Source organism: Cupressus sempervirens, chromosome 5 (genome assembly GCF_028749045.1).
Source record: "Cupressus sempervirens isolate cs-2001-9-10 chromosome 5, ASM2874904v1, whole genome shotgun sequence".
Lineage (NCBI taxonomy): Eukaryota > Viridiplantae > Streptophyta > Pinopsida > Cupressales > Cupressaceae > Cupressus > Cupressus sempervirens.
The window spans coordinates 161,632,490-161,659,168 of record NC_143122.1 but is presented as its reverse complement, the minus strand read 5'-3'; the positions used below and the strand labels follow the sequence as shown (position 1 = coordinate 161,659,168).

General features: G+C 36.0%; 1 protein-coding gene across 1 annotated transcript in view; it reads left to right on the top strand.

Moving 5' to 3' along the window:
• Positions 1-26,216, top strand: part of LOC149554933 (beta-galactosidase 9-like) — a 100,385-nt gene extending 74,169 nt beyond the window's left edge. Inside the window, exons 16-19 of the mRNA XM_089828943.1 lie at positions 17,464-17,574; positions 24,871-25,082; positions 25,308-25,653; positions 25,902-26,216. Of these exons, the coding sequence (XP_089685069.1) occupies positions 17,464-17,574; positions 24,871-25,082; positions 25,308-25,653; positions 25,902-26,012 (780 nt within the window). The 3' untranslated portion in view covers positions 26,013-26,216. The remainder of the gene's footprint in view (positions 1-17,463; positions 17,575-24,870; positions 25,083-25,307; positions 25,654-25,901) is intronic.
• The last annotated feature ends 463 nt before the right edge of the window (positions 26,217-26,679 follow it).

The window sequence follows — 26,679 nt, the reverse complement described above, 5'->3', positions numbered from 1 at the left end:
ATACTCATTATGTTGCTGTTGTGAAATTGTACCTCATCTAACCAACTAAGAATTTCACTCCAAATGAAGCCACAATTACTACCAACAACCAATGCTGTTAGGAATTCACAAATGAGCCAATCATCGGCAAGGAAAGTTTGTTGAATACTTTTCCAACTCTTCCAAACAGCTGCTGCAACTTTACCTATATTTCCACAAATTAGTGTGCCTTCATTAAAGTTTGTTAAGTAAATGTTTTGTTTAACCATGTAACCAACGAAGTCCCTTATATTCTAATCTTGAAAGCCCAATGTAATATTTAAAAAGTCTGAATCTTCAATCAAAAGGTACATCGCTGCCCTATCATATGGAAGAGGTGATAAACCCATTGATGATTGAGAGATGTTTCTAATTCTCAACAAAGACAGGCTCTTTGTGGCTGGTCCACTAGGTATGCAACTTAATATATCATCAACTCTTAGTAGGGAAGGATCAACTTCACACTTGAACACCCCAACTTGAATGTAACCATCCCAAGGTTCAAAGTTTGACTCATGAGATGAAGGAGAATTATTGTTCAAAGTCAGAAAATCAGAAGTATGTTCATACTTTTCCACAATGTTTTTGCGGTCTTCTCTTGCCTCTCCTTCCAAGGTAGGTGACTCCTCTAAAGGTGCTGGTCCATGGGGTGTGTTCAAATGAATATAACATGTCTCATTAACTGCCTTAGCTGCCCAAAATCTGATCCATACCTCTATCTCCATAACTGATATGTTTTCCATTACCAACAAACTCCAAGGTGTAGTATGCCAAACAAACCAAACATTATCAAAATGCAATATCTTCTTAGTAAGCAGCCTCTTAGTCTCCCTAATCATCTCTTTAAGACAAGATGCTTCATATGATCTTAACAATTGTCTTTCCATTGTAGATGATGCATGACTAACCAAATCAGAATCAATAATGTTCCATTCCACACAAATGAAAATAACACTTGTGGCTGGTCCATCAAGTGTGAAACTAAAATCATCATTGTCTGGAGACTTTAAGGGGCTCTTTAAAAGAGGAACGTCATAAACTTCATGATGCAAGCTAGACCAAACTGAGTTTTCTAAATCATAACTCTTTTCCTCTTCACACATTTCAACATGCTCTTCCTGTGGCCTTACCTCAAGAAACTCTTCCCTTGTATGCTCAACATCCTCACTTTCTTCCCTTGGAAGAAATAAGGATCTAATGTATGACTCTCTTTGTCTTCTTGCATTATCAAGTTGATTGCATCTTTTCTTGACCTCTTGTAAGTGTTGTCTTGCTTGGGCAGCAAGCATCTTGGCCTTCTTAGCTCTATGTGACCATCCATTGCACGTCTCTTGAGCCTTTTTCACATCTTCCAAGGTGGGGTAAACACAATCAAAACCTTTGTGGTTTAAATCCACAATATAAATCTCATGTGCAACACACTTAACCTGAGTACCATCATAGGAAGACTCAACAACCTCATTACTTTCATGTGAAATGGATGATACCACATGACTAGAGCTACTATTGCAAAAATTAGAATAGGTATCAGACCTTGGAGACATGATTTCAGCATCCCTAATGAACTGATCCATGATTTTAATCTCTTTCATTTTGTGATCAACTTGATGAATCAATGGTGTGCTATGTGGCTCCTCTTGATCTAGAGTTATTTCTTCTTTAGGAATCCCACATGATGACTGATTTTTGTTTTTCATAGTCTGCAACTCAAATGATAACACATCTTCATGCCTTTCTTTTGCATACCCTACAAGTGACTGATCCATTATGGTGTTTTTATCATGAACATGGATAGGTTGACACAAATCTTCTTTCTCACATAAAAACATATCATCAACTATGGCATGGTATTCCTTTTTTGCAAGCTTAACCTTATGACAATTTTTTTGATGCATGTCAATGTAATCTTTGAAATGAAAGTTCTCCCTAACATATTGAGGAAGAGTATTATACTCCTCAAGTATGCTAATTACTTCCGTTTTCCTGTCTAGTGGCAATGGATCCTTTCTAGAAGAAGATGATGATCCACTAGTATGTCCAAATTTCCTTGACATAGAATCATTGAACTGCTGCAATTGAAGCTTGAATTTTTGTTGTGACTATTCCCATTCTTTCCACAGGGTTATATCTCTTAACAATTTTGCCATAATGAACTACCATGCTGACCAAATGAAACTAACATGCCAGAGCAAAAATTGACCCTGTACTGCTAATATGAATTATCAAAACTTTTGATCCAGTACCCAGATGCCAAAATGAATTATCAAAATTTTTTAGCCAGTACCTAGATGCTGAAATGAATTATCAAAACCTTTTATCAAATACCTAGATGCCAAAATGAATTATCAAAACATTTTAGCCAGTACCCAGATGCTGAAATGAATTATCAAAATTTTTTATCCAATACCCAGATACCAAAATCTGTTGTGACAATTTCTCACAAACCCTACAGGCTGGCAGGATGTAGGCTCTGATACCACTGAAAGATCCCTGATAGATGCCCTTGCTGATCTGTTGTAGTTTTTAAATTAATAAACTATATTTTCCTGTGATTTCTTTGATGGTCTTTGAGAATAGACAGAAGTTGTAGAAGGTTTTGTTTTTGTTTTGTGTTTTTTGATAGTTTTCACAATAGTAATGAATAATGAACAATAAACATGAGAGGAGACTGAAAATAAATAAGAACATAGAGCCAAATCAGAATTGCTATAAATCGTACCAGGCAGATTTTTGATTTATAAAGCCAAATAATAAATTCAATATAGTTCCAAGGAGCTTACATCCAACAATGATGCCAAACTTCTGCAAATGGCAGCCGTAAGACTGCAAGGAATCACATCCCAGCTGAAAGAATCAATCTGTAACGCTGAAACCATAAATCTGCAACCTAAATCCACAATAAAAAATGGTGTACTCTATCCCTGATAGCAACGCACACTGTCTGAAGAATCCAATGCCAATAATTGCTGAGGGCTATGTCCCAGCCAGTCCAAAACCTGGGGTTTGCGTCCCAGATGAAGAATTGTTCTCTCAGAGCCAATTCACAAAAACAAGTTTTTCAATATGCAAAAGATAATAAGAAATTAGGTCTCCATCTCCTTATATCCCCTTCCAATTGTAAATTGAACCCTGAAGGGAAATTACACTTTGCCCTTTAAATAAAATATAATAAAATAACACTTTCCCAATTAAAGCCGTCCATGCTATAGGAAAAACATTACTTTATTAAAATTTCATAGCTGAAGGCACCAAAACGTCTACAGATAGTAAAAATCATGTATAATAATTGGAGACCTTTCCAATGAGCTATAACACATAGGTGTACCTGATCAACTGAAGCCAAAATCCCCTTATTACTCCAAAATGGTTATATTATTAACCTTATTTTAATTTATTTAATCACCAACTTAGAAAATATTTAAATATATTAAAATATTTCTCAAATGGTCCCAAAAGGCCCAAAATGACCAATCAAACATGAATCTAATCTTGTCACCTGTTTGTGACTGATGTCGGACAAGATGGGTCAACTGGCAGTCCATCCCTAAAATCTAGGGATGCTCCTAAAAAGTAGGAGACAACCCCAATCAACCAAAATTGAGTCCCAATGACTCCCCTGCTGTGTGCACCTTTGAGAGAACTGTCACTAAACTAGGAGTTCCTCCTAAAAAATAGGAATGCCTCCTAAAAAATAGGAGATGCACTCTAAGTTTCCAAAATGTTCGCCGAGGTCTTAAAATGCCTCCTAGACCACTCCTAGTCAATTCCTACAAATTAGGAATCCCTCCTAAATTGTAGGAAACTGTTGTCTACTGCTCCAAACTACTTGGGAAGCTCATGCATGACTCTCAAAGTCCCTAGGTTGGTTTCCTCTATGCTCTACTGGCCTATGAGAACCAGATAATAGACCAACCCTGCTAGAAATGTTGTCACTAAGGAAGGGCAAAAATTGGGGACATGACATTATGTGGGTCCCTTAGGCTTATGGCCTCGTGGACATCATTAAAAATCTTTCATTCATTCATCTAGAAAAATGCAAAACAAAATTATTATTATCAGGCCCACACCTATTGGCCTCTTAGACATGTAGATAGCTTATTTATATAACACAAAAATCATTCCAAATTTGATAATTCTTTCATATTTTATTTGATATATGTCAATGAACATCTCCGCTATGTAGTTGTTGAACAATCGATACTTATCAGGCTCATAGCCAAGCAACTCTAATCAGATAAGACAAAATCTTTTCCATGTGCACCTAATACCTATGCAGTTGACAGGCAAGTAGCTCTCCTCAGATAAGACAAAAGAAATCTTTTCAAGTGTGATATCCCTATTTTGAAATAAGACTAAATTATAAATATCATTAAATAATAATATTTTAATAAGAAAATAGATAAATAAATAAATTTTATAACATAATCATAATATAATGAATAAATTTTATTAAAGTATAAATAAATGAATAATTATAATGTAATATTTTAATACAATATAATGCAATAAATACTACAACTGATATTTTAATACAATGAAAATTGACCATAATAGAATAATATTAATATTATTCTTGATACATTAATATAATACATAACATTATCAATATCAATAACATTTTTTAATAAAATCTAGGTTGTTGGGTTCTCATGTTTTGCATCTTGTGCCTGTTTTGCACAAATCGTTTTCAACAAATGTAATAACACTCCCATTTACTTTTGTGTGTTCCAAATGCATATTTGAATGACTTATAAATATGAGAAGAGGAGACATGTCTCTTTGGTTAATCATCATTAGATAATTTATTAACAATAATATATATAACCATATCTATCTATCTATCTATCTATCTATCGAAGTAGATATAAGAGTATTTGTCTAAATGATTATTTGCCAACCATAAAATAATTCTCTCTAGGTCAATTCAATCTAACTGAAGCTACAACCTTAACACTCCCTCTTAACTAGGGAGGATTGTTATAGAACACATTATGCTCTCAAGCATATGGAAAGATACCATCTCAATATGATATTCCTAGAATGACATACTTAAGGATATCAACATATATTCATCAACTTAGATGTTATCTTTCAATATAATCCAAAGAATGATTCAACAAGAAATATCAATCATATGATATTCATAATACTTATATTCTTTTGGTATGTGCACTGGTATCAAATTAGTGAGCCTACCAAAAGAATATCTTATATCTTAGAAATAGTAAACTTAATGTAGTCTTGAGAAGTTGGGAAACCTCTCTAAAGATATTAGTTTGAAAAAGTAAACTTCCTTCAACAACCCACAATGTGATATCCAGTGGGTTCCTTATACTACATTCTCCAAGTTTGAGCGCGGTCAAATTTGATAAACGTGTGAAACTTGGAAGCTCCTGTAGATAGTGCATATTCCATAGCTGAAGATTTTCCTGTCCATCAAATGAATCTAATCTTTTTGGGCACCGAGGCAGCTTATCGAGGACGGAGAGGCACGTTGACCATTTGACAGCAACTGTCGAGGACAATACTTGAAGCTCCATGCATTCTATATTGTTGAGGGGTCCTTTCTCTTCTTTACACACTCTAAATTCCACTTTCTCATAATGCGGAAAACCATTTAACCTTGGGAACTCCATGAGGGATGTACAACAAACCTCAATCTTTCTCAAAGAAACACAACCGACAAGATCTCCTAGCTGATTCACCACTTGGCTTACTCGCTTATCTGAAGCCACGCTATCTATTGGATGTTTTGTATATCTTCAAGTGATTCCAAGTCTTTGCATTTGTGTAATGTGATATATCTTAGATGGCCTGTATTGTCCAAGTCAAACTCTTTCACATTTCGCACCTTTGCGAGTTGAAGCAGCAAGAGATTTTGAAGGTCCTTGGAAATGATTTGAGATAAGGAACTATTCCTAACTTAGCCAACTCAAACCTTGTTATGTCTTTTGATGATACTAACCCACGGGTACTGTGTGGGACACCCTTCCACCATTTGTGATTTCTTTCTTCAGAGTTCTAATGACATATTCTAGTTTAGATACTTTGACTTGATGTCAACTATGCTCCATTCTCCATCCAACATTGGTAGATTTGAAAGTGATGGAACCATCTATGACATTTCTTCTCACATCCACTTGGAGGTTTCACAAATATCAATCCTTCTGTACCACTAGAAAATATAACTAGTCGCAAAGTCCATAGTCAAAGTTTTGTCCATTGGTAACACAAATAATATGTGGCCCTAAACTAGTCTTATCTCTGAACCTGATCCACTCTTATACTCTTCTTCTTCTTCCCTATAGATACATCCTTGCTTGACAAGACTTTGACTGCATCAATAAATAGGAGTCGATGGGCTTCAACTGCAACTTTTACACCATATCTATGATGTTAAATTATTTCTTTTGTGTCTCCTCAAATGATCTTATGGAAACTATTGCTGGTGGAATGAAAAAGAGATATTCATCTTGTTTACTGTTTGATCTTCCTTGTTAGTCATTCGTTGTTTGTCTAATCGGTATGTATATCTTGTTTCTGATGAAGACTCAATTGTTCTTGACTCATACATTGAGTTATCTTCTCTCCATTGTACACTACAACATCTAATCATTGCTGTTGGGATACACTGGACATCTTCTTCAGTGTAGAGGACGGAAGTGAGACACCTTGCTTGAAGTTGTGATCTCAGAGCAATGGCGTGATCGGGTGCACCACAAATAGTTTTTAATTTTATATACTTTTCTTATAAATGAAATAGTCATTCTTTTTAATATTCTTATCCTTTGCGTTGGTTATGTCTCAAATGAAAAATTCGTTCTCTTTGACTTTGTCGTCCACACTCGTTATTATATCTTCTTTAATGGATGTTTGCGGTTTCTCCCTTCTAGTCTCTCATAGTGCTGATTATATATAACAGCAACTCCACATAAATAACACATATCAATTCTTCTACAATAATAGATTACCACCAAAACTCATCTTCGTATATTCACATATCATGGCTGTTCGCTTTATAGTTGATACTCCATTGAGTATTCGTATCGTCATAAGTAGTTGTTGCTTCTCAGTGGGATTATTGATGCAATTGTTTTACAAGGGCAACACGAGCTATAAATTTCAATGAAAGATGACTAATGTGAAGAAGAAATCACCACATAGCTCTTTGTGGAAAATAATCTAGAATCAAATTAATTTACATCTTTACATCTCTGTTTGAAAACCCTATATACCATTCTTCACTCTCTTACAAAGGTAAAGAGAAACGACCGTGTTGTACTATTCTATGACATTGGATGTTGATGATGATCTCAAAATAGATGTGTGTGCTACTATATACGGTGTCTTGGAATTGTCCATCCGTGGTTTGGTGATTTTAAAACTATATGCAGTTGTTCTTAGTACATCTAAATTTTGTCCTTAATTTTCTTACATCTGCAGCCTGCTTTGATACCATGTTGAGTTTTTGTGAATTGTTTTCTGCTAATGTGTTCCAAATGCAAATTTGAATGACCTATAAATATGAGAAGAGGAGACATGTCTCATGAAGAGACATGTATCTATGGTTAATCATCATTAGATAATAAATTGACAACAACATATGTAACCATATATATATATATATATAAGTAGATATAAGAGTATTTGTCTAAATGATGATTGACCAATAACCATAAAAAAATGTCTCTAGGTCAATTCAATCCGACTAAAGCTATGACTTGTTGATGTGAGTTTTGTACCACTACATAACATATAGAAATTGAATACTTGATATGAAATATCAAACACTCAATCCCTCTCTTGAAAAGTAAATTATCATGAAGACATGAGAAAAAACTCCAATGTTCCTTATACACCCGTGGATACTAACTCAATTATATTAATGTGATTTGCTGGTTAATCACGTAGGCGGCCTTACGTTGTTCATTCAAGGATTGTCAAACTCTCGTTGTGATGATGATGATGTCTGGCTTTGTAATGTATATGAGGCCAAATAATGTTGATGGTTTTGATGATGGAGGGTGTGTCTGCCAATGATGCTTCTCCTTTTCTAACTTTCTTCTTAAATTAACTCTAACTACTACACTACTTGCTACTTTACCACTATTCCTATGAATGGAAAGATTAGCAAATGGACGGGGATCAAATTTGATGAAAGCTTACCAACGGCTCTACCTTCATAGATGTAATGATTCAAGAAAAAAAAGACTAGATTACCATGCAAGGCTTCCTAACAAGATTCTAGGATGCTAGTGGCCTAGTTTATAGATCCCTATCAAACATCCACTAATATCACCATGCAACTATCCATCTACTCTTACTCTTATTTAACAACATTCTTGAAATAAAATCTACTTTAACAACTTCAATGAAATTTAATTCTAACTATTGAAAATAGAAACCATGCAATAACACCAAGTGTTCTTATCACCATGCAAGTCACAACAATGATAAGAGAAGCAATTTTGGTATTATCTTAAGCAACAATTTTCTTCAACCCTTTACAAATGAAAGCAAATGGCCTTATATAGAGGCTAAAATTACAACCAATGGTAGAGATTAAGAGGCAAAATCACCGATCCATATTGAATCCCAAAAACCCTAATTAAGATTGCCACCCCATCAGCCAATGAGAAGATGCCACCTCATCAATGGACCAATGAAAAAATAGGAAAAGTGGCAACCAATGAGAAGGCACCAAAACGGTAGCCAATTAGAATCAGACACCTATCCTACCCAAGAAGGATAATTTGCCACTTAGCTTACATCAAATGATCCTCTAATATAATTCTACCATTTTCTTTCATCTTTTTAGCCAAAGCAATGAACTTGGATAGCCTGTCATTAACTTTCTTCATGGGAGGCCAAAGTGTGTGCTTCATCTTGAGCTCAGCTGAATTCATGATGTTGCTCACTGCTTGCAGTGTCTTCTCATGATTCTTCTCATACTCTTTCACATATCCAATAAAGGCATTGAGGGAGGCAAGGGTGCCCGAATGCTTCTTCTTGATGGAAACATTCCCCAACTCATTCAATCTTGATCCAAATTCTGTCTCATCGGTGTTCTCCTCTTTGATATCTTCAAAATCAAGTGCAGCCCCAACATTGCTCATCATGATTGAAATGGAAGTTTCAATACCTAGGTTGTGTTGTGCTATCTCGTTCTGTATCTCTTCAAGTATCCTCAATCTGATGGTCAAGGCAACAAACCAAGACTCCACCGTACTCATTCCTCCTTCATCCACCAACTTGGTTCTCTCCAAATATCTCTCTGGAAGCCCAATAAATGCTCGTAGCCTAGGAATGGCTAAGTCCTTGATTGGAAGGAAATCCTTCCACTCCCCTTCAAATGTTCTGAAATTGTCTCTAATAGCCACCAATGACCTAAATGTCGAGACAAAGGAAGGTAAGAAATTTTGCCCATCTTGAATTGTATCATGGATCCATTCCTTGACTTCGTGCAATTGAGCCGATATTTCTTCTATATTGCTCCCGCTGTCTTACAGAAGGGCTGCTTGATGCAACTGTTGGACAAATTGGCAATCTCTCCAATATTTGTTTTCGACCGCCAAATTTACAATCCTCTCATTTTCCTTCCTCAACCTTTCTCTAATTGAAACCATGCCTTCCTGGATCTCCTCACATTCCATATCATCTATGATTCTTCTCAAGTTATGCTCCACTATCTCATATTCTTAGGCTACAATCTCATCCACTACCTTGCTAACTCCTAGTACAGCAATCTGAACTTTTTGGTGACCCTCATCATCACTCCTAATTACCTTTGCCACTTTTTTTGCAATTTTCTTTTGTTTCTCGCTATCTTCCTTTTCCACTAACCCTTGAATATCCTCAACTGTTCAGACAGTCACCACCTCTTCTCTTGGCATAAGCATTTGCCTTAACCATAGCGGTGCAGTGCATCTTCCCAAATCTAGATTTGGTTCGACTAGCAAAGCATCACCAACGGCCTCGTGCACCTAGCTTACTTTCTCAATATCAATTGGCCTATCCTCTTCTTCACTAGTAATTGTCATATCATCTCCATGTTGGTTCTTTGAGAGAGGAGTACTCGGTATTGTCGTTGTAACCACTTGATTCTAAATTAGAGCTCACCCCCACTGTTGGCCCTTGTCCATTTGTACTATCCTCTTGGCCTTTAGCCTCAATTATTCTCTCCCTTAATGGTGCTGCATTCTGTCTCTTTGCTGGAGGTTCCTGATGTTCTTTACTTTTCTCAACCTCCAAACTTCTCTTCTTGCTCTTAATTGTTCTTTGTTGTTGGCTACTACCCCCACCTTTCTGTCTGATTGACTCCATTGGACCCTCTTCCTCCTATTCCATCATTTCATAAGTAAGGCGTACCTTCTGACCTTGTAATTGCCTTAACTTCCCATTGTACCACAACTCAGTGTGTAGATCAACTGTCCTTGGAATTGCTTCTAAGGAAGGATCCTGATGATCATCCCAATCCACTAGACCCAATTCTGTTCCATCCACTGTATCATAATCTTTTCTTAGCACATTTTTATACTCTTCCAGTTGATCGGGAATATCAAGGCCTCTCCATCTGATTGCCCTCATCACGCCCATTGACAATCTCGAGAAAGCTAGCTTTCTCACATGAATGTCATCCTGTGCATTGGTCCAAAAATCTTCTATAGTAGGAATATGTTTAAATGTGTTTTCGTGAGATGCCTTGATAAGACCATTAGGATCGAATCCTTGTCTTGCTCTATACCATCCTAGATGATACCATTTTAATTCTTTCTTTGCAACTACAAAGGCAATAGGATTGGGCAAGTATGATTACCTATTCCAAATGAGAAGGTAATCCCTGTCTCATCTTTAAGTTTCATCATCTTGTCATAATGCTCAAGTTGCCTAGCCAACTCCATCAAAACTATCTTGTCGGGTGGGTACCTTGGAAGTCTCTTCGGACGCACTATACTTCCTACTACTATGATATATGTGAATTGCGGAAATTGGATTAACCAACTCCCATACTTCTTAACCTTTACTTCCGCTTTTGTTGAGAGCCTTCTAGCAGGTGTCCCTTGTAATATCCTTACCATCTTCATGGCAAAGGCGTCATAAAACATCTTATAATCCTTGATATTGTGCAAAGGAAGCTGTGGATAGCACTCATGCACCAAACATTGCCCCGGCCCATTGCTAATCACTCCTAAGGCCTTAAGTCTAGGACTGTCATATAGTCTCGCAGTCATATAGAAAAGATAGGATCCCATATAGAATTGCTTTTGATTTTGCACTGTCCTAAGTTGCAACTCTAGATTTTCACTTATGATTCTAGCCCAATCAAATTTTCTCTTTCCATTTTCAATTTCATCAATAAAGAAGTACATCTAGTTCTCGAATTGCATACCTTGAGCCACACCCATATTTAGCTGAGCAACACAATAAGATTGCCATACTCGGATTTGAAATCTGACTTGGTAAGCTTTGATGACTTGGTAACTCCCTTCTTGCCTTTGTGTATCCAATTCTGCTTTAGATTATCTTGAAATAACTTAGCCGCCTAATCCATCATTACCATTGTCATGCCTTTATATTGAGGAATATTAAATGCTTTTTCGACCACTTGTCTGCTGATGTTAGCCAACACTCTCTTCCCTTCATCAAAAATGGACTTGGTAACAATATCAAACTGGGATGCACACTCCATTACCAATTCTAGACAAGGAAAAGTAGGAGGGAAAGCCACCGCATGTACAATTCCGCTCTTGCAGATCTTTGCCATGGGGGATTGTCCTTCCTTCAATCTATCCTTCAATTGTACCATGTTCACCATGCCGATATTGGTATCACTTATTCACCTCACTTTCGAGAAGAACGCAGTCTTAAGCATCATGTCTTCCTTGTCTTTTTCGACATTCATTCCCTTTGGGTTCTTGCTTGCACTAACATCTACCATCCTAAACACTTATTTCTGCCCATTCATTCTAAATGATATGGACTACACTTATCGATCTCCAACCTTCTTTCTATCAATGAAATCTAGCTTATTTCTGCCTTACCATGTCCTATCTCTACACTTATCAATCTAGCCTTCTTCCCCAAGGATGGGACTACCATTTATTTCTGCCTCTTCATTACCTTAAGATGGACTATACTTATATATCCCAACTTTAATCCTAGGGTGGTCTAGCTTATTTTTGCATCTCCAAGTGTCCTATCATAAAATCTACACTTATATCTCTCAACTTCAACCTATCAATGGAAATGATGAAGTGGTGGATGATGAGTGCAAGAAGAAAATAAGAGAAACAAACCAAGTAAGAACAATGAATAGAATCCGCCTTTAAAACCAATCTTCACCTCTAAAAATGAATAGAATTTTACCTTAAATTTGCCTTTACCAAGAATCGGGTCCTCTTCAAGTTTGGATTAGATCTTAGAAATTTCAATCCTCTTTCAAAATATGATGCCCTAGGAAAAATCAAAATTTCGACTTCCTTGAAATTGCCCACACTTGCCAAAAATCAGACCTTGAATCATATAGCCTATTCACCAAAAAGAATCGCCCAATCCTGGAAGGAGAAATCAGACCCAACAAAAATCGACCAAGCTGGAAAAAATCAGATCTGCTCCAAAATCGCCCTAGGGCAGAAATTTGCCCAAGCAAGAATGAGAAAAATTTTGCCAAGAAAAGGAGAAATCTGTCCCAAAAATTGCCCAAGCTGGAAATCGCTTCCCTTAGAAGGAAAATCGCACACCCAAGGGGGAGGAAAAAAGAATGAGAAAATAAGAGGAGAGGAAGCCCCTTTTATACTACATTTTTTGCCTCTCCAAGTGGGTCGACCTGCCTGGAGGGAAAAAAAATTTATATTAGTCCCTTAATTGATGGCTTAGATTTAAATGCAATATTAAAATTACTTAGCCCTATAGTGAAATTTACCATTTAATTGCACATTTTGATAAATAAATTGCAAAATAGAAACAAAGTAAGCCTAAAAGATGTCAAAAATTTTATTTAACAATGTTTTGGCAATTAAAATAATATTTAGCAAGCCAAAATCAATTTTCAATTCCAAATTACCAATTTCCTTTAACATTTCTAAAATCCTATAAGCTAAATTTCAACCAATTTAATGTGATTTTGCAATTTAATTCAATTTTGATTTTTTTTAATTTTTAATTTTTAACAAAATTAATCCTTTTCCTAGTAGTCAAAATTCAAACTCCAATTCCAATTTCCCTATAAAAAACTTCCTTTTTCACCAAAAAAAATTTCAAGATTCCCCAAAATGACTAAATCTAACAATTCATTTTGAAAATACTCAAGCTTATACAATTATATCAAATTTTCAAAATCCGCCTAAATCCAAAAATTTTCAATTTTACCCTACCAAGTATTCGTTTTAACCATCGAAAAATTTTTTTGTCTTTGAATTCTATTTAGCCTAAGGATAAAATTACATGTTTCCGAAAATCAAGTTTTTGCACAAGGTGAAAACAAATCAAATCAAATCCCTCCTAGCATCCAAGGTATAAAATTTTCAAATTGAAAACCTTTGGACAACTCCAAAAAAAATTGCTAAAGGCAACCGAAAAAAGGGTGTCCTCGAAAGTTTTGGGGCGATGATGTGAAAACCTCACAACACAACCTTAACAATTCCCCTATGGCTACAGGTGTGTACCCACAAGAAACTTGGGTTGTTCAAGGCACTCCTCAAATGAGCACACCCATAAGGAACTTGGGCAGTCATGAGTGTTAAGCATCTAAATCAAATTAAAAAACACTTTTAATTTTTGAAACATAAAAAAGTGCAAAAAACCTTTAAAAGACTGCTTATACCCAAATTCACTCATTTGAAACATCATTTTCTCTCTTAACACATTCTTCAACCTTTCCTTTCTCATTTGCGCACTTCGAAGGGAAAACGGTTTTCCGAAGGAGATCGGTCAAAGAATGTCAAAGAAGTATTGCATAAATACACATATTACTTGAAAAAAAATAGTTATAAAAATGATGTATAAGGAATAAGTCTAAGAATTGTGAATGAAACCTTGGCATATTATGTAAAGTGTTTAAGTTTAAACTAATAAAGATTAGAAACATGAGAATGATTGCATTGAAATTTGAACATTAAAAATAGTGGGTAGAGTTTTGAACATTGGTAGGGAGTATCAACAAACCAAGAATAAGTGTTAGAACCTCAAATGATATTTTGAAATACGAGGTGAAGTTTACACTAATGACATTACAAGCATGGTTATTATTGCATTGACAATAACAATGATGTAAAAACCCCAACCTGGCTTCCAATTCGCACTACTTAATGTTTTTTGCAATTCTTTTAAAAGTTTTATACTTTTTAGTATTTTTCCCTTTGTAGATATAAATCAGCAACTTCAAGAAATTTAAATTAGAAATATAGGAAATCAGACTGTAATGGAAAAGATATACTTCGCATTTTATTTGAACAAACATCAATCAAACAAATTATTTTTAATGGCCCCTGGAAATGCAAGTGTTTTGACTAGCCATCCCACCAATTTGCCCTCTTTATTATCATGCTTTTCCCTCATTACCAAATGGCAACTGCAGATTATGGTTGCTCTCCAACAATGAATTTTGTACCTTCCTTCAGACTCAATTCAGCACCCATAATGGAATTGCAGGCCCGTCATGAATACTAGTGCTCTATGTGATTGCATGGCCTCTTGAAGTGTAACCGCAGGTAACAGTTCTACTTTCAGCAGCTAGGAGAATGGATGCAGGTCTGCAATTAAAGCATCTATAAGTCCCAGTATGCAATGCTGCCCCCTAAACACAATACTGATTACACAAATCGCTGCCACGCCAATATGCCATCCTTAAAACAAATCGCTCACCACAAACAGAATTCATAAATGCCAGTCAGCTCTAATTACCACCGCTGGAGACATCCTCAACTATCTCTCCTTAGCCATAGGGATACAGTAGAAGACTCAACAAATTGTATACAATAGCACAATTCACTAATGAAATTACTAGAACAAATTCCAAGACTCAGAATTTCTTAGAATTATAAATCCAATCTCCACAGTCATAGAAAATCACAGCTAGGAGATTTAACTAATGAAACCACTATACATCAGCAGTGACTTCAACAATCTTCAGAACTCATAAACCCTTATACATCAGCAAGGGCTCACAATTCAGAATTCAAGGACAAAGTCACAAAGACAACAAAAGCAAATACATATTCAAGTGTGCTTTTCCCCATGAAATGAGCTCTCATTTATAATCTTTAGTTGGCCCAAAGTTTCCTAAAAAACTCCACTTCAAAAATTGTGGAAGTTTCCCAAAAGAACTCAACACTAGAAACTTTCCAACACACTTCTTAGAAATATTACTTAATGCCATTATGCAACTGAATAATTAATTAAGAGCTCATGCAATTATTAACTTAATTTACCACAAGTGACGACCAACTGCCAAAGCCAACCACTGCACTGCCAAAATTAGAAACTGCCAAAAATAGTCCTACTAAAAATAGTAAATCTACAGTTGGGACCCCCAAAACACCCTGTTAGCTCATGAGGGTCGCTATGATGAGCTAACTCCATCAACTATGTAGACCTACCAAAAATGGGGACATTACAAATGATGGATGGAGAAATGCTTTGTACTTGCATTCTCAAAGCACATGGCAAGCACACCTACTCAATATATAATAGTCAAAGCAATGCATACACACTCAATGGGTTACACTAATATATACATTATATAGGGATGGAAATGTGGTCATCAATAAAAAACTTCTAAGAGAAAAGATACAATGTCGATTATAAATACATTGTTAAGTATCATTATGGCTTTCTGTCTCCCAGCCTGCTTGAAATAGTTGTGGGACAACCATTTTTGAAGAGCGAAAATGTTGACTTAGAGATTGATAAGCCTAAAATGTTCAATGAATGTATCAAACAGGTGCAGCTCATGGTTTCAGAAAGGATTAAGGACAACCAAGAAATGTACAAGCAAATGGATGATCAACATTGCATTGAAATCGAGTTTAAGGTGGGACACTTGAGAAAGGATAGGCTTCAAGGAGCAAAGGGAATGATGAATCATTGGGGTATGGCCCTTTTCCAGCTCTAGATCAAGTTGGTGAAAATTCTTCCGTGTATGTGTGTTTGGTAGTTAATGTAGAAAGAAGAAAACATAAAGAAAGTTCTAGAAATTAGTGGGACTAAAAAGTTACAACACATAACAAAACAAAATTTTAGGGAAAAAAGAACCCTGAAAAAAAAATAATAAAAGCTCATAAGATAAAATAAAACTGTGTTGCTAACCAATAGCAATGAAGGGCAAGTAGGAACCTCAAAAGCATGTGCTTGAGAAGATTGGAAGAAATTCTCATTGTAGAGAACTTTAGAGAGTTTTCCTGCTAGATGAATAAGAAAATTAGTTATTCCACTAATGGAAAATCTTTGTGTAAGTTTGTTGGAAGAGCATTGAAGAAAGGTAAACATGTAGAGGATTGCATGGGACATGATTCCTAGGCTTGAAAATCAATCCAGAGAAAATGATGCCCCAATGACTGTTGAAAAGAGATTTCCATGTGTGAGGAGTCCCCAAGCTTTTGTGGACGAAAAGCTTCCTGACCGGGTAAATATGGTTCAAAAGCTTGATCTTGACTATGATCAAATGATCTATTATCCTCCCTTCTAATCAATTTTGAAGGTGCATATGGGTTGTAACTCATTTTTCTCATTGTAAGACATTGGACCAGAGCAGCAGATTGATATGCTTACGAGCTCTTGTAAATTTTGGTTGATCTTCATAGGTTGTGTTTAGACCTCTTGTGCACTCCATTTATTTTACTCCTCATCTGCAGATGAGATGTTGTTCCTCATCTGGATTGTTCTCCCTTCATACTGTTTCTCCAGGTCAAAGTTCTTTTTCAATTATTGTCACAGTATTTTCATCATGGTTTGCATGTTTCCTTCAATTTTTATGATGTTCAGATACATATGTATGACTCTTCAGCAGTTTGAGGACTGCTCGCACATTCTTTTTCTAGTTACATGATTTTATTGAGCTTTAACATTGTAACAACCCATGATTGGTGAGCTAATTAGGAGTATTTATATCAATTGAGGGTGAAAGTAGGGAGACAAGAGGAAGAAAGATATGTCACAGAGAAATGCGGGGGGGGGGGAGAGCATCTATAGTTAGTTCTATGTTGTGTAAACAAGAAGAGGTTCCTTTATTCTTTTGAAGACCTTTTCTTCCTTGGCAGTATTATTATTCTGCGATCTTCAATCTGTTGAGAATGTCAACGCCAGTTTATAAATTCACTATCTAGCATAATGGACATTGATTTTCATTTTAATCCAATAATTTAAATATTATAGACTGCAGTTATGTGATGTTATTACCTGTTGATAATGCTATTAATTATCTGATTAATCTTTGTTGTTATTTTGCAGGTTGGCTTAGGTGGAGAAAAAATGGAACTTTATACCAAAAGTGGTTCAAAGAATGCGAATTGGTCATTTACATCAAAACCCCCTTCTAATCAACCTATGACCTGGTACAAGGTAGACTCATTTTGACACATGCTATTACATTATTCTCAAAACCCATCGATAATACAAGCAGGAAACAGTGAACCATTATATTAAAATGCATGCCTAATCAAGAGCAATTGAGAACAAATTATATCAATACTAATTTTTCACTTGACTATTACATGAGGGTACTTCTGCTTTAGAGAGATGCATTGCACAACATTGGAAAAGGAAACATTAATCATCATTCTGTATGAGAAATTAGTTAAACGATGGGTACTGTCTTTCCTAGAATTAAAGTTACATATCGCTTTCCATTGATTAGTTTCAAACCTACTTAATGTAAAGATACTGCATGTTACAGCTGTTATTAATTTGTAAATATACCAATTATCTTTTAATACGCAGTTCTAAATTTCTATTGATTGACTTTCTTACTACATTGTAAATTCTAAACGATTGTAAAAATAAAAGATGACCTATGCAGTTGCTTGAGGCCTTTGTCAGATCATTGTTGATGACAGCTATTTTAATTTAGAGTTGCAATTTCATGTGTTTTATTCAGGCTGCTTGTCTTTCCACCACTCGGTTCTTTTTTTGGCATGCTTGGATTAAAATTAATTTTTTGAAAAAAATGTCAAAAATGCATCCTTGAGATTAGATTCTCAAGTCAAAGTCAACTACAGAAGGATTTATCTGTATTCAAGTATTTGTGTTAGTATGAGAGAACTTACAATTCAAAGATTACAACAGAGCATAATGATGCTGCAATAATTCCCTGAAAACAACTTAGACTCACTCAACAGGAAGCTGCAAATAACTTAGGTCCCTATTAGATCAGTGATCTTCCTCTGCATTTGAAAGAGGAAGCTCCTTCATATTAGAGAGATTCAGATTTTTATGGGTATGCTTTTAACTAGCAAGAAAACCACATTAACTGAAATTAAGGAAAAAGGAAAAGAAACCTTAGATATTGCTGATATGGGGTCTATAATGTAGTTCTCCCAGAAAATAATGAATAGATTTAAGGGAGACTGTAACAAGGATTTGAATGAGGAAATGCTACTTGACATAAGAAAAGAGACATTCAGCAGTTCCTGCAAACACCCAATGTTACATCCATTGTTGTAGTTAGATTGTTTTTATCCACCGCATGATAGGAAATATCTCAGAGAACAGCTGCAAATTAAACATAAAGAAAAACCTAAAATATAAAGGACCAACACAATGGTTCCGCATTCCAGCCATATTCTTCTCTATTAAAAATTAAAGAGGGCTCAAAGATTCTCTCAGCCTTCTATATGAATGTTGAGAATAAAAAAGTACCCAGTCCAAAAGAATTCCCAAATTTGCAATTTAGCGTTGAATATAGAGGCCTCTCCATCTATAATTGATTCTTTAAATCCCCTTTTTAGTTTCTAACTTAATAACGTTATAAAAGTTTATTACTTTATAACTTGTAAACAAAAAGTCACTTATAGTCATATTTAAATGACTTAATTTACATTATGTAAAAATAGCAAAATCAAATTAGATTAGCCTTCAGTTTTGTTGATTGTAGCCAGCTCCATTGAAGCCTTTTGATCTTGAATGATCATGATTGCCTAGATGATTATTTGTCCTTTCCCAGCTTGTAACCATGTGAAGAGTATTATCCTATGATTTTATTTCAAAAATTCTTACTTCTGTTAAATACTTTGACATATATAGTCATATTGTTGCATTTAGTATACATATCAGCAATGTTACTTTTTTTTTTTTTTTTATCAGTAAGTTGTGGGATGTGGACCTATTCCCATGAAAAATAACATAGAAAAAGAGGATAAAGCTGCAGAACTATCAGGAGGGAGCAGATAGCCATCTTGTGATTCCCAGTGCAGAACACATGGGAGAAATTAGAATAAGTGAAGAGGGAAAGATCTCAAAGGAAGCAGAAAAGATAAACTAGAAGTTAGACAGAGGCCATAAAAGAACTATTTAGATGTGGAGCCTAATCAGACTCGGAGGTTATTTTTCCCCCTTTACTCGGCGTGGTTTCCCCCTAGATTTTTACTACGGGGGTTTGGGTGTAGTGCCGCCCAGATCAGGTCAAGGGGCCTTGCAGGGTCCTAGGCCAGAGCCCTAGGTGCACTCCCTGTCGCAGTACAGGGTGGAGTTGAGAGGCAACGCCCCCGCGGGGGTTTTCAATGGCAGCACCCCCAAAGCCAAAAAATGAATTTACTATTGTAAAAGGTGTTGACTGTTATTTTTTTATTGGATGACTTATTCTAGCCCTAATTTTGTAAGCAGAAAACAATTGTATAAAATGGCTTAGGGTTAGGGATTTCTTAATATATGATGAGATTGTAGCTTCTTGTGGCAGTATTGAGCTGTAAGGGATTGCAAATTGTAATCGTTACATAATAATAATATTGGACTTGTTGTTGGCGGACATAGCCTAGGGATTGGGTGATTCACATTAAACCTTTGTGTCTTGTGTTCTCTTCTGTGCGATTTATTTTTTGATATTGGTTATGTTTGCATGTAATTGTTGTTTTTGTCCGTAGTTTATCCTAACAAGAACAACAAACTAAGCAATGCTAAAAGACAAACATCATCACATTTGTAATGCTAAGCTCTTCTTGCTACAAATAAGAAGCGCATCCAGGCTTCATTGAGTCCCATCATCAACAACTCCTCTTCATTCGATCCAAAGTTTGTTTGCCTTTGTTTTTGCCCTTTCTTCTTCTTGGGAGCACCATAATTTGGTTTTAAATTTTGACTTGCAGTTTGAGCAATGGAACACTTCCTCGAAGGAGATACTACCTCATGTTCAAGTAAATCCATAAACTCATTATCAAAATCTTCCATAAAAGGATAAGTTTCTTCATCATCGAAGTGAGAATCCTCCCCTGTCAAAACAATATTTAGAATTCTTTTTGGAGGGCCACAAGTGGGGGGAGGTTCTAGATATTTGACAGAGCTGCATCAGTCACCAGATCTGTTTGACTACCAAGGGGGTATTAAAATGTTTCCATGATTGCAAAATGAAATTTGCATCTGGTGTGCTAGGTTTCTTAATCCATCTATTAAGATTTACCTTACTAGAACCAAGAGTTGATTTGGCAGTGCAACCAGCAATTTTATTGCCTCATCATATTTTGCATCTTAAGCATCTAAAAGGAAGTCCTTAGCAGTTGAGAAATTGTGTCCAAGTGCCATTGAAGGAATGTAATGTAATGGAGTGCCGCACAGGCTTTGAAATATTGACCATAGCACAAACCTTGGAGAAATTGAAAGGAGAGTCCATATAATCTGAGTTCCATTTTACAAAGGATCCAAGCAATCAATCAATTTTTGAGGAAATTTGAATACTACAAGATCAAGGAAGGTTGTAAAGTCTGATCCAAATGGGGATAGACAAGATAATTGCTGCTGTTGGATTGATATTAGAGGACCAAGATGTCATGAAATTACCAGATTGCTCAAAGAACCATGGGCCATTCAGCTTCACAAAGCTCTAATCTTCTGTGCAATTGAAATGGAGGAAGGAATAATCAAAGTCCAATGGATTGATGACAGGAGGGAGAAAATTGCTCCATGTCAATCTATCCCATTCAACTAAGGGAGCAATATGTAACCTTTTTATAAGAAGTCAAAAGATAAGGGAGCAATGACCCCACATTGGCAATGTCAGAATGAATACAGGAATCACGGATATGGAAGTCGATTGGTTTGCCAATGAATACACAATCTCCATTTCACCCAGAGGAAAAGGAGCTATATTTAAGGGTGGAAGGGGCACCACATCTGAAATGGAGCCAAACTGGGGAGGGGTTGCCTACACCAGAGTTACTGAACTAGAGTTTGCCAAGATCTGTTTCTGCCCGAAAGCACAACAAATATAGAAGGGGTTCAAGCTATTCTTGCAGTTGAGAAATTGTGTCCAGGTGCCATTGAAGGAATGTAATGTAATGGAGTGCCGCACAGGCTTTGAAATATTGACCATAGCACAAACCCTGGAGAAATTGAAAGGAGAGTCCATATAATCTGAGCTCCATTTTACAAAGGATCCAAGCAATCAATCAATTTTTGAGGAAATTTGAATACTACAAGATCAAGGAAGGTTGTAAAGTCTGATCCAAATGGGGATAGACAAGATAATTGCTGCTGTTGGATTGATATTAGAGGAAAAGGAGCTATATTTAAGGGTGGAAGGGGCACCACATCTGAAATGGAGCCAAACTGGGGAGGGGTTGCCTACACCAGAGTTACTGAACTAGAGTTTGCCAAGATCTGTTTCTGCCCGAAAGCACAACAAATATAGAAGGGGTTCAAGCTATTCTTGCAGGTCTTGAGCAATAGGAGAGGGAGATTTGTGGGGTGTGCGTGTGAATTATCCAATTGTTTCAACATAGTGCCCTCTTCCAAAGGATTGATGGTCCTACCAACTCCCAAACCTTGCAGTTTCTGCGAGCCTAAAGCAGTACCTGTTTGCTAAAGAGAGCGCCTGGAAATCCTATTGTACCCTGCCTTTGATACTTGTGATCTCATTTATGCCATGTTCTGCCCGGACTACCCAACGATGCCATCATCTACCAAAACCACCTCCTCGTGCTGCACACTAACATGCTCCTCACGTAATAGCTCACATTTTGTACATCAGGAAGGATACTTGCTATGATGGATTCGAGTCAAATACTGCTTTAGTTACATGTCCACGAACCCTTTTAACTAGTTTTCTGGCATCACACTAACTTTGCATATGGTTGGATATTTTGCTGAATCTATATAAGAATGCTCACAATGTTTGTGTTCATCCAACTCTGGGAAAAATGAAAATCATAAATATGGGTTTTCTTTCAATTTGATTAGCTGTTAGAAGTTAGGAATTTAATTTATATTATGTTTAAAATAAAAACCCTACTGATTTGAAGCCTAAATTTTGCATTATTCTTCCTGTGTAATTTTGTCAAACACATTGCAAACTTTCTGAGAAAGATATTGGCTCGTTGCAGATTTAAATATCTGAGATTTATATTAATTTATGGTTGAATAATGTGGTTTAACATGCTTACATTGGATAGAATTTACAATTGCCCATGCATATAGTAATGAATAAAACCAAACCATATTTGTGATATTGCTATCAATTATGATTTTTGAAGTTTTGACTCAAAAATCACAGTTAAATCCTGATAGCAATATCACATTTTGACTTGCTGTGGAAAATATCTCCCACTTATCAAACCATATTTACCTATTTATTATAGAAATTGACAACAAGAAGTACACAAATATTCCTGACCTCTTTTTTCATAAATTATAATTTGTTGTAGCTACTTTCCGCAACTGCAGCAACTCAAATTGTTCCAAACTGATGTTTGCAAGTCTTCCTTTGTCCGCTAAGGGTTAGGAAAATTACCCCCTCTTCTTGCACACATTGGGTACAGCCCAGCGACCAAATTGAGCTTTAATTCTTTCCTCCAATCAATTGAAACTTAGTAGAATAAGGCTGAAGATGAGTTATATTAAGCCTCCAAAATGTCATTTCCTGGTCTGCTCAGACAATGCAGTCTTTGATTTGGCCATAAAATCATACATCTTCCACAATTAGTTATTTCTAGACTGCCCTATGTGTTTACAAATTTTGGCCATATATGCTGTTCTATTTTGTGTTGTCTCGCAAGAGAAAAATTAAAACACAAAAAATATTGAACATTCCTTCAACTCTAGCAGTCCTTATCTCTCCCCTCAGTGGAACTTCTTCCCCTTCTCAACATGTGTAGTTTATGTAAGCATTGGTACAGTAGACTTTGTAGTCTCTATTGGCATTCCCTTTTTAGTTGCTTCACCCTCGCACAATCTAGTTAGTTCCCACTTTTTGAGTAAGGCTATTTTTCACAGCCTTTTATTCCTTGTCAGTTGTCAGCCTATACACAAAATATAAGATTGAAGCCTTGTGCAGCGGTAATCCTTTTTGTGTAAATGACTTGCCGAACTCTTCTCCCCCCTGACATGTTTTTTGTATTTTTCTGTGGCAGTTGTGTTTTTAGGATTAAATGTATCCTTTGCATAAATTTTGTGGAGTTGGCAAGGTCATTCAAATGGTTTATCTAAATGAATAGTCCCTACAATACTCCTGCTCCCATAAGAACCCTTAGTAGCACCACTATTGCCTTTTTAATCAATTTGTACCTATTCACCTTCACTGTTCTTATTGCCAAGAAAAAAATTGAACTCAAAACACAGTTGCAAGTGTAAATATAAAACGGCAAATTAAAATAAAATGCAACCAAGTGTTCAAAAGTTTGACGAAAAAATAAATCAAAATGCAAAAGTAATTGTGCAAATTAATAATCAATGGTAAACTTAATTCGAATGACATTTTTGATGCTCTGTTCCCTTCTTCTCGCTAGTGTTCTCCTCTCGTATTGCAGCTGTTCACTTTTTGTCTTCACAACAAATGTAGAATGGCAAAACGAGTTTAGTCTGAGTTTTTAAGGTTTAGGGTTAGTGTGTGGTTGTCCTTGTGGCTCTGCCCCCTCCCCATCCGATTTTGTTGGTTTTAAAAACTTCCTTTTTTGTATGTCTCTTCTGGTTACCTAGTATTTTTGGATGTCATGGAAAAGATTTTGATGTCTTTAGAATGTTTCTCATTATTTTTGAATGTCACAGGTGGCAGGGGTATGAATCCAAAATGTCCATGTCTGTGGAAAAACTCCTATAGGGAATGGGTCTGAAAATGCACGGGTCATATGCATTTTTGGCAGATCCCCTGGGTACATAGTTCTTTTGGTTTTCTTAATTTCCTAAACTGGATTGGGCTAGGACCTGGTAATTACCAAGCATGGTTGCTACCTACCAGTGCAATTTCACAGGATGTCTTTCAGAACTGAGCTCCATACTAAGGACTTCCTGAAAGAATGGTAGCACATAGTAAACAATGAAATACATTTCTGCAAACATAGAATTGAGTAGTCATAATAATTGTGTTTGTTGAGTTTCAAAATGTTTAAATTCTTACATTAATAAGTTGATGAAATAGTCAGACCGATATGATTGTTTAGAAGCCAATCATCATGCATGCTTAGAACATGATAAACAGTCACTTCATCACAGTTTCCCAAAATATGGATTTCTTTTTAGAAAATAAAATGACTAGATGTATCAGTCACTTTCTCCATTGCTCTTTATAAGAATATTTTGTCTTGCACTCAATCACCTATTGCATATCATTGAAAATTATTATTTTGAGAGAAATCTTTGCTGCTTTAACAGAATGATCAATAAATAGTTCTATGCTTGTTTAAGTTAATAATTATTTGCTGATAATCTTCTTCACAGACAAGAATAAATGCACCACGTGGAGACGAACCTGTTGCCTTAGACTTAAGTAGTATGGGAAAAGGCCAAGCATGGGTCAATGGTGAACATATTGGACGCTACTGGGTTTCCTATCACTCTCTCCGAGGAAACTGCTCAAGAACATGTGATTATCGAGGACGCTACAATAGACATAAGTGTGAATCAAATTGTGGGAAACCTTCACAAAGATTGTATGAAATCTCACTTGTGTTATGGGCAGAAACCTCAATTGTATATATTTACCAAAGAAGATAGTTTTTTTCATCGAAGCAAGCCACCTAATTATTGCAATTTATATAACTTGTGATATTTCCTTTCAGTTTATTTATTTATTCTTGTATTGAGCCTGTGGAAGGAAATTAGAATGTAAGAGATGCCCTTGGCACATTGACTGAGTTTTGTGACATGTTTTCCAGGTACCATATCCCTAGAGCACTATTGCATCCAATGGGGAATGTGTTGGTGATGTTTGAAGAGATTGGAGGCAACCCATCCAAAGTTGCATTAAGCAGGTGGTCCTTGAGAAGGATATGTGCAAATGTTTCCGAAAGGCAACTTTCATCTCTTAATTTCTTGCAGAAAAAGAAAACTGACTTAAAGATCTTACATACATATACAATTCCAAGGCTTCAACTTGAATGCCCTGTGGATAAAATAATTTCTTCCATCTTGTTTGTAAGTTTTGGAAACCCTCAAGGACAATGTGGGCGCTTCAAAGAAGGGACATGCCATTCGATAGATTCGAGAATGAGGGCGGAAAGAGTAAGTTTTCTAGTTTTCCACTCAGCTCTAAGCATAGATATTTGAAATATTAATATGGAGGAGTCATGGAATAACAAACTTAATACTTTGCATGTTTGACTTTTATTTGTATTTTTAAACTTCATTAAGCATGTAGAGATCTAAAAAAATGCAAATGGATGTTTCTTTTTGTAATGTATCACTCTCAGGTTTGGCATTATTTCAAATAAAGCTGATGCATGCCAATTTGCTAATACTTAAAATTTCAGGCATGCTTGGGACAACGTGAATGTTTTCTTGAAGTTTCGTCAGACGCTTTTGGGGCAGATCCTTGTGTTGGCACCATGAAGTCACTTGCAATTGAAGCAATATGTAGCTAAAGTTGATAATGGTGTTATATTACCAATTTTGTATTGTTTTGTCAAACTAGCATCCCAGGCAATATGTTGAACAATATTCTTTTCAAGGAAATGACAAATAAATGCTCGTTGGAAGCAAGTTGCATAACTCAATATTGCATTCTTTTACAAATATGGAAGTAATAAAATCCTTATTTTAGTGGAGGCACAGACTCCTAGACTAGAGACCGATAGTTGAAGGTAACTGAAATTAATTTTGGCAGCATGATTTCCAGAAAACTTTGCAAATATTAAATTTGACAGTGTAACGTCTCCTTAAATCTTTTGTCAAATATTGTCTTGATATTACAAAAAAACCTTGATGGATGAACCTGCACATGAGTTAAAGGATATGTAAGAGTATCTAGTTTCTTTCACATACTAAGGATAAGAGGAAAGGGGATCTTCTCTTGAGCCATTTGTACAAGTCCAAGAGAAGTTACTCTGCACAACACTTTAGCTCAAGTTGGCAGCTCGTGACTACCTCTCCCATTCTCACTTCCCTCCTGATCCTTGGTAAGAGACCATAATCAGGTTGGCTCCTCAAGATAAGAACCTCCCAGGGTTCTAGCTGCCTTTGTCGTTGTCCTAGAATGTCTATTTCAATTTATTACGTTTAGTTAACTCCTCATTTCTTCCTGGGCCTTAT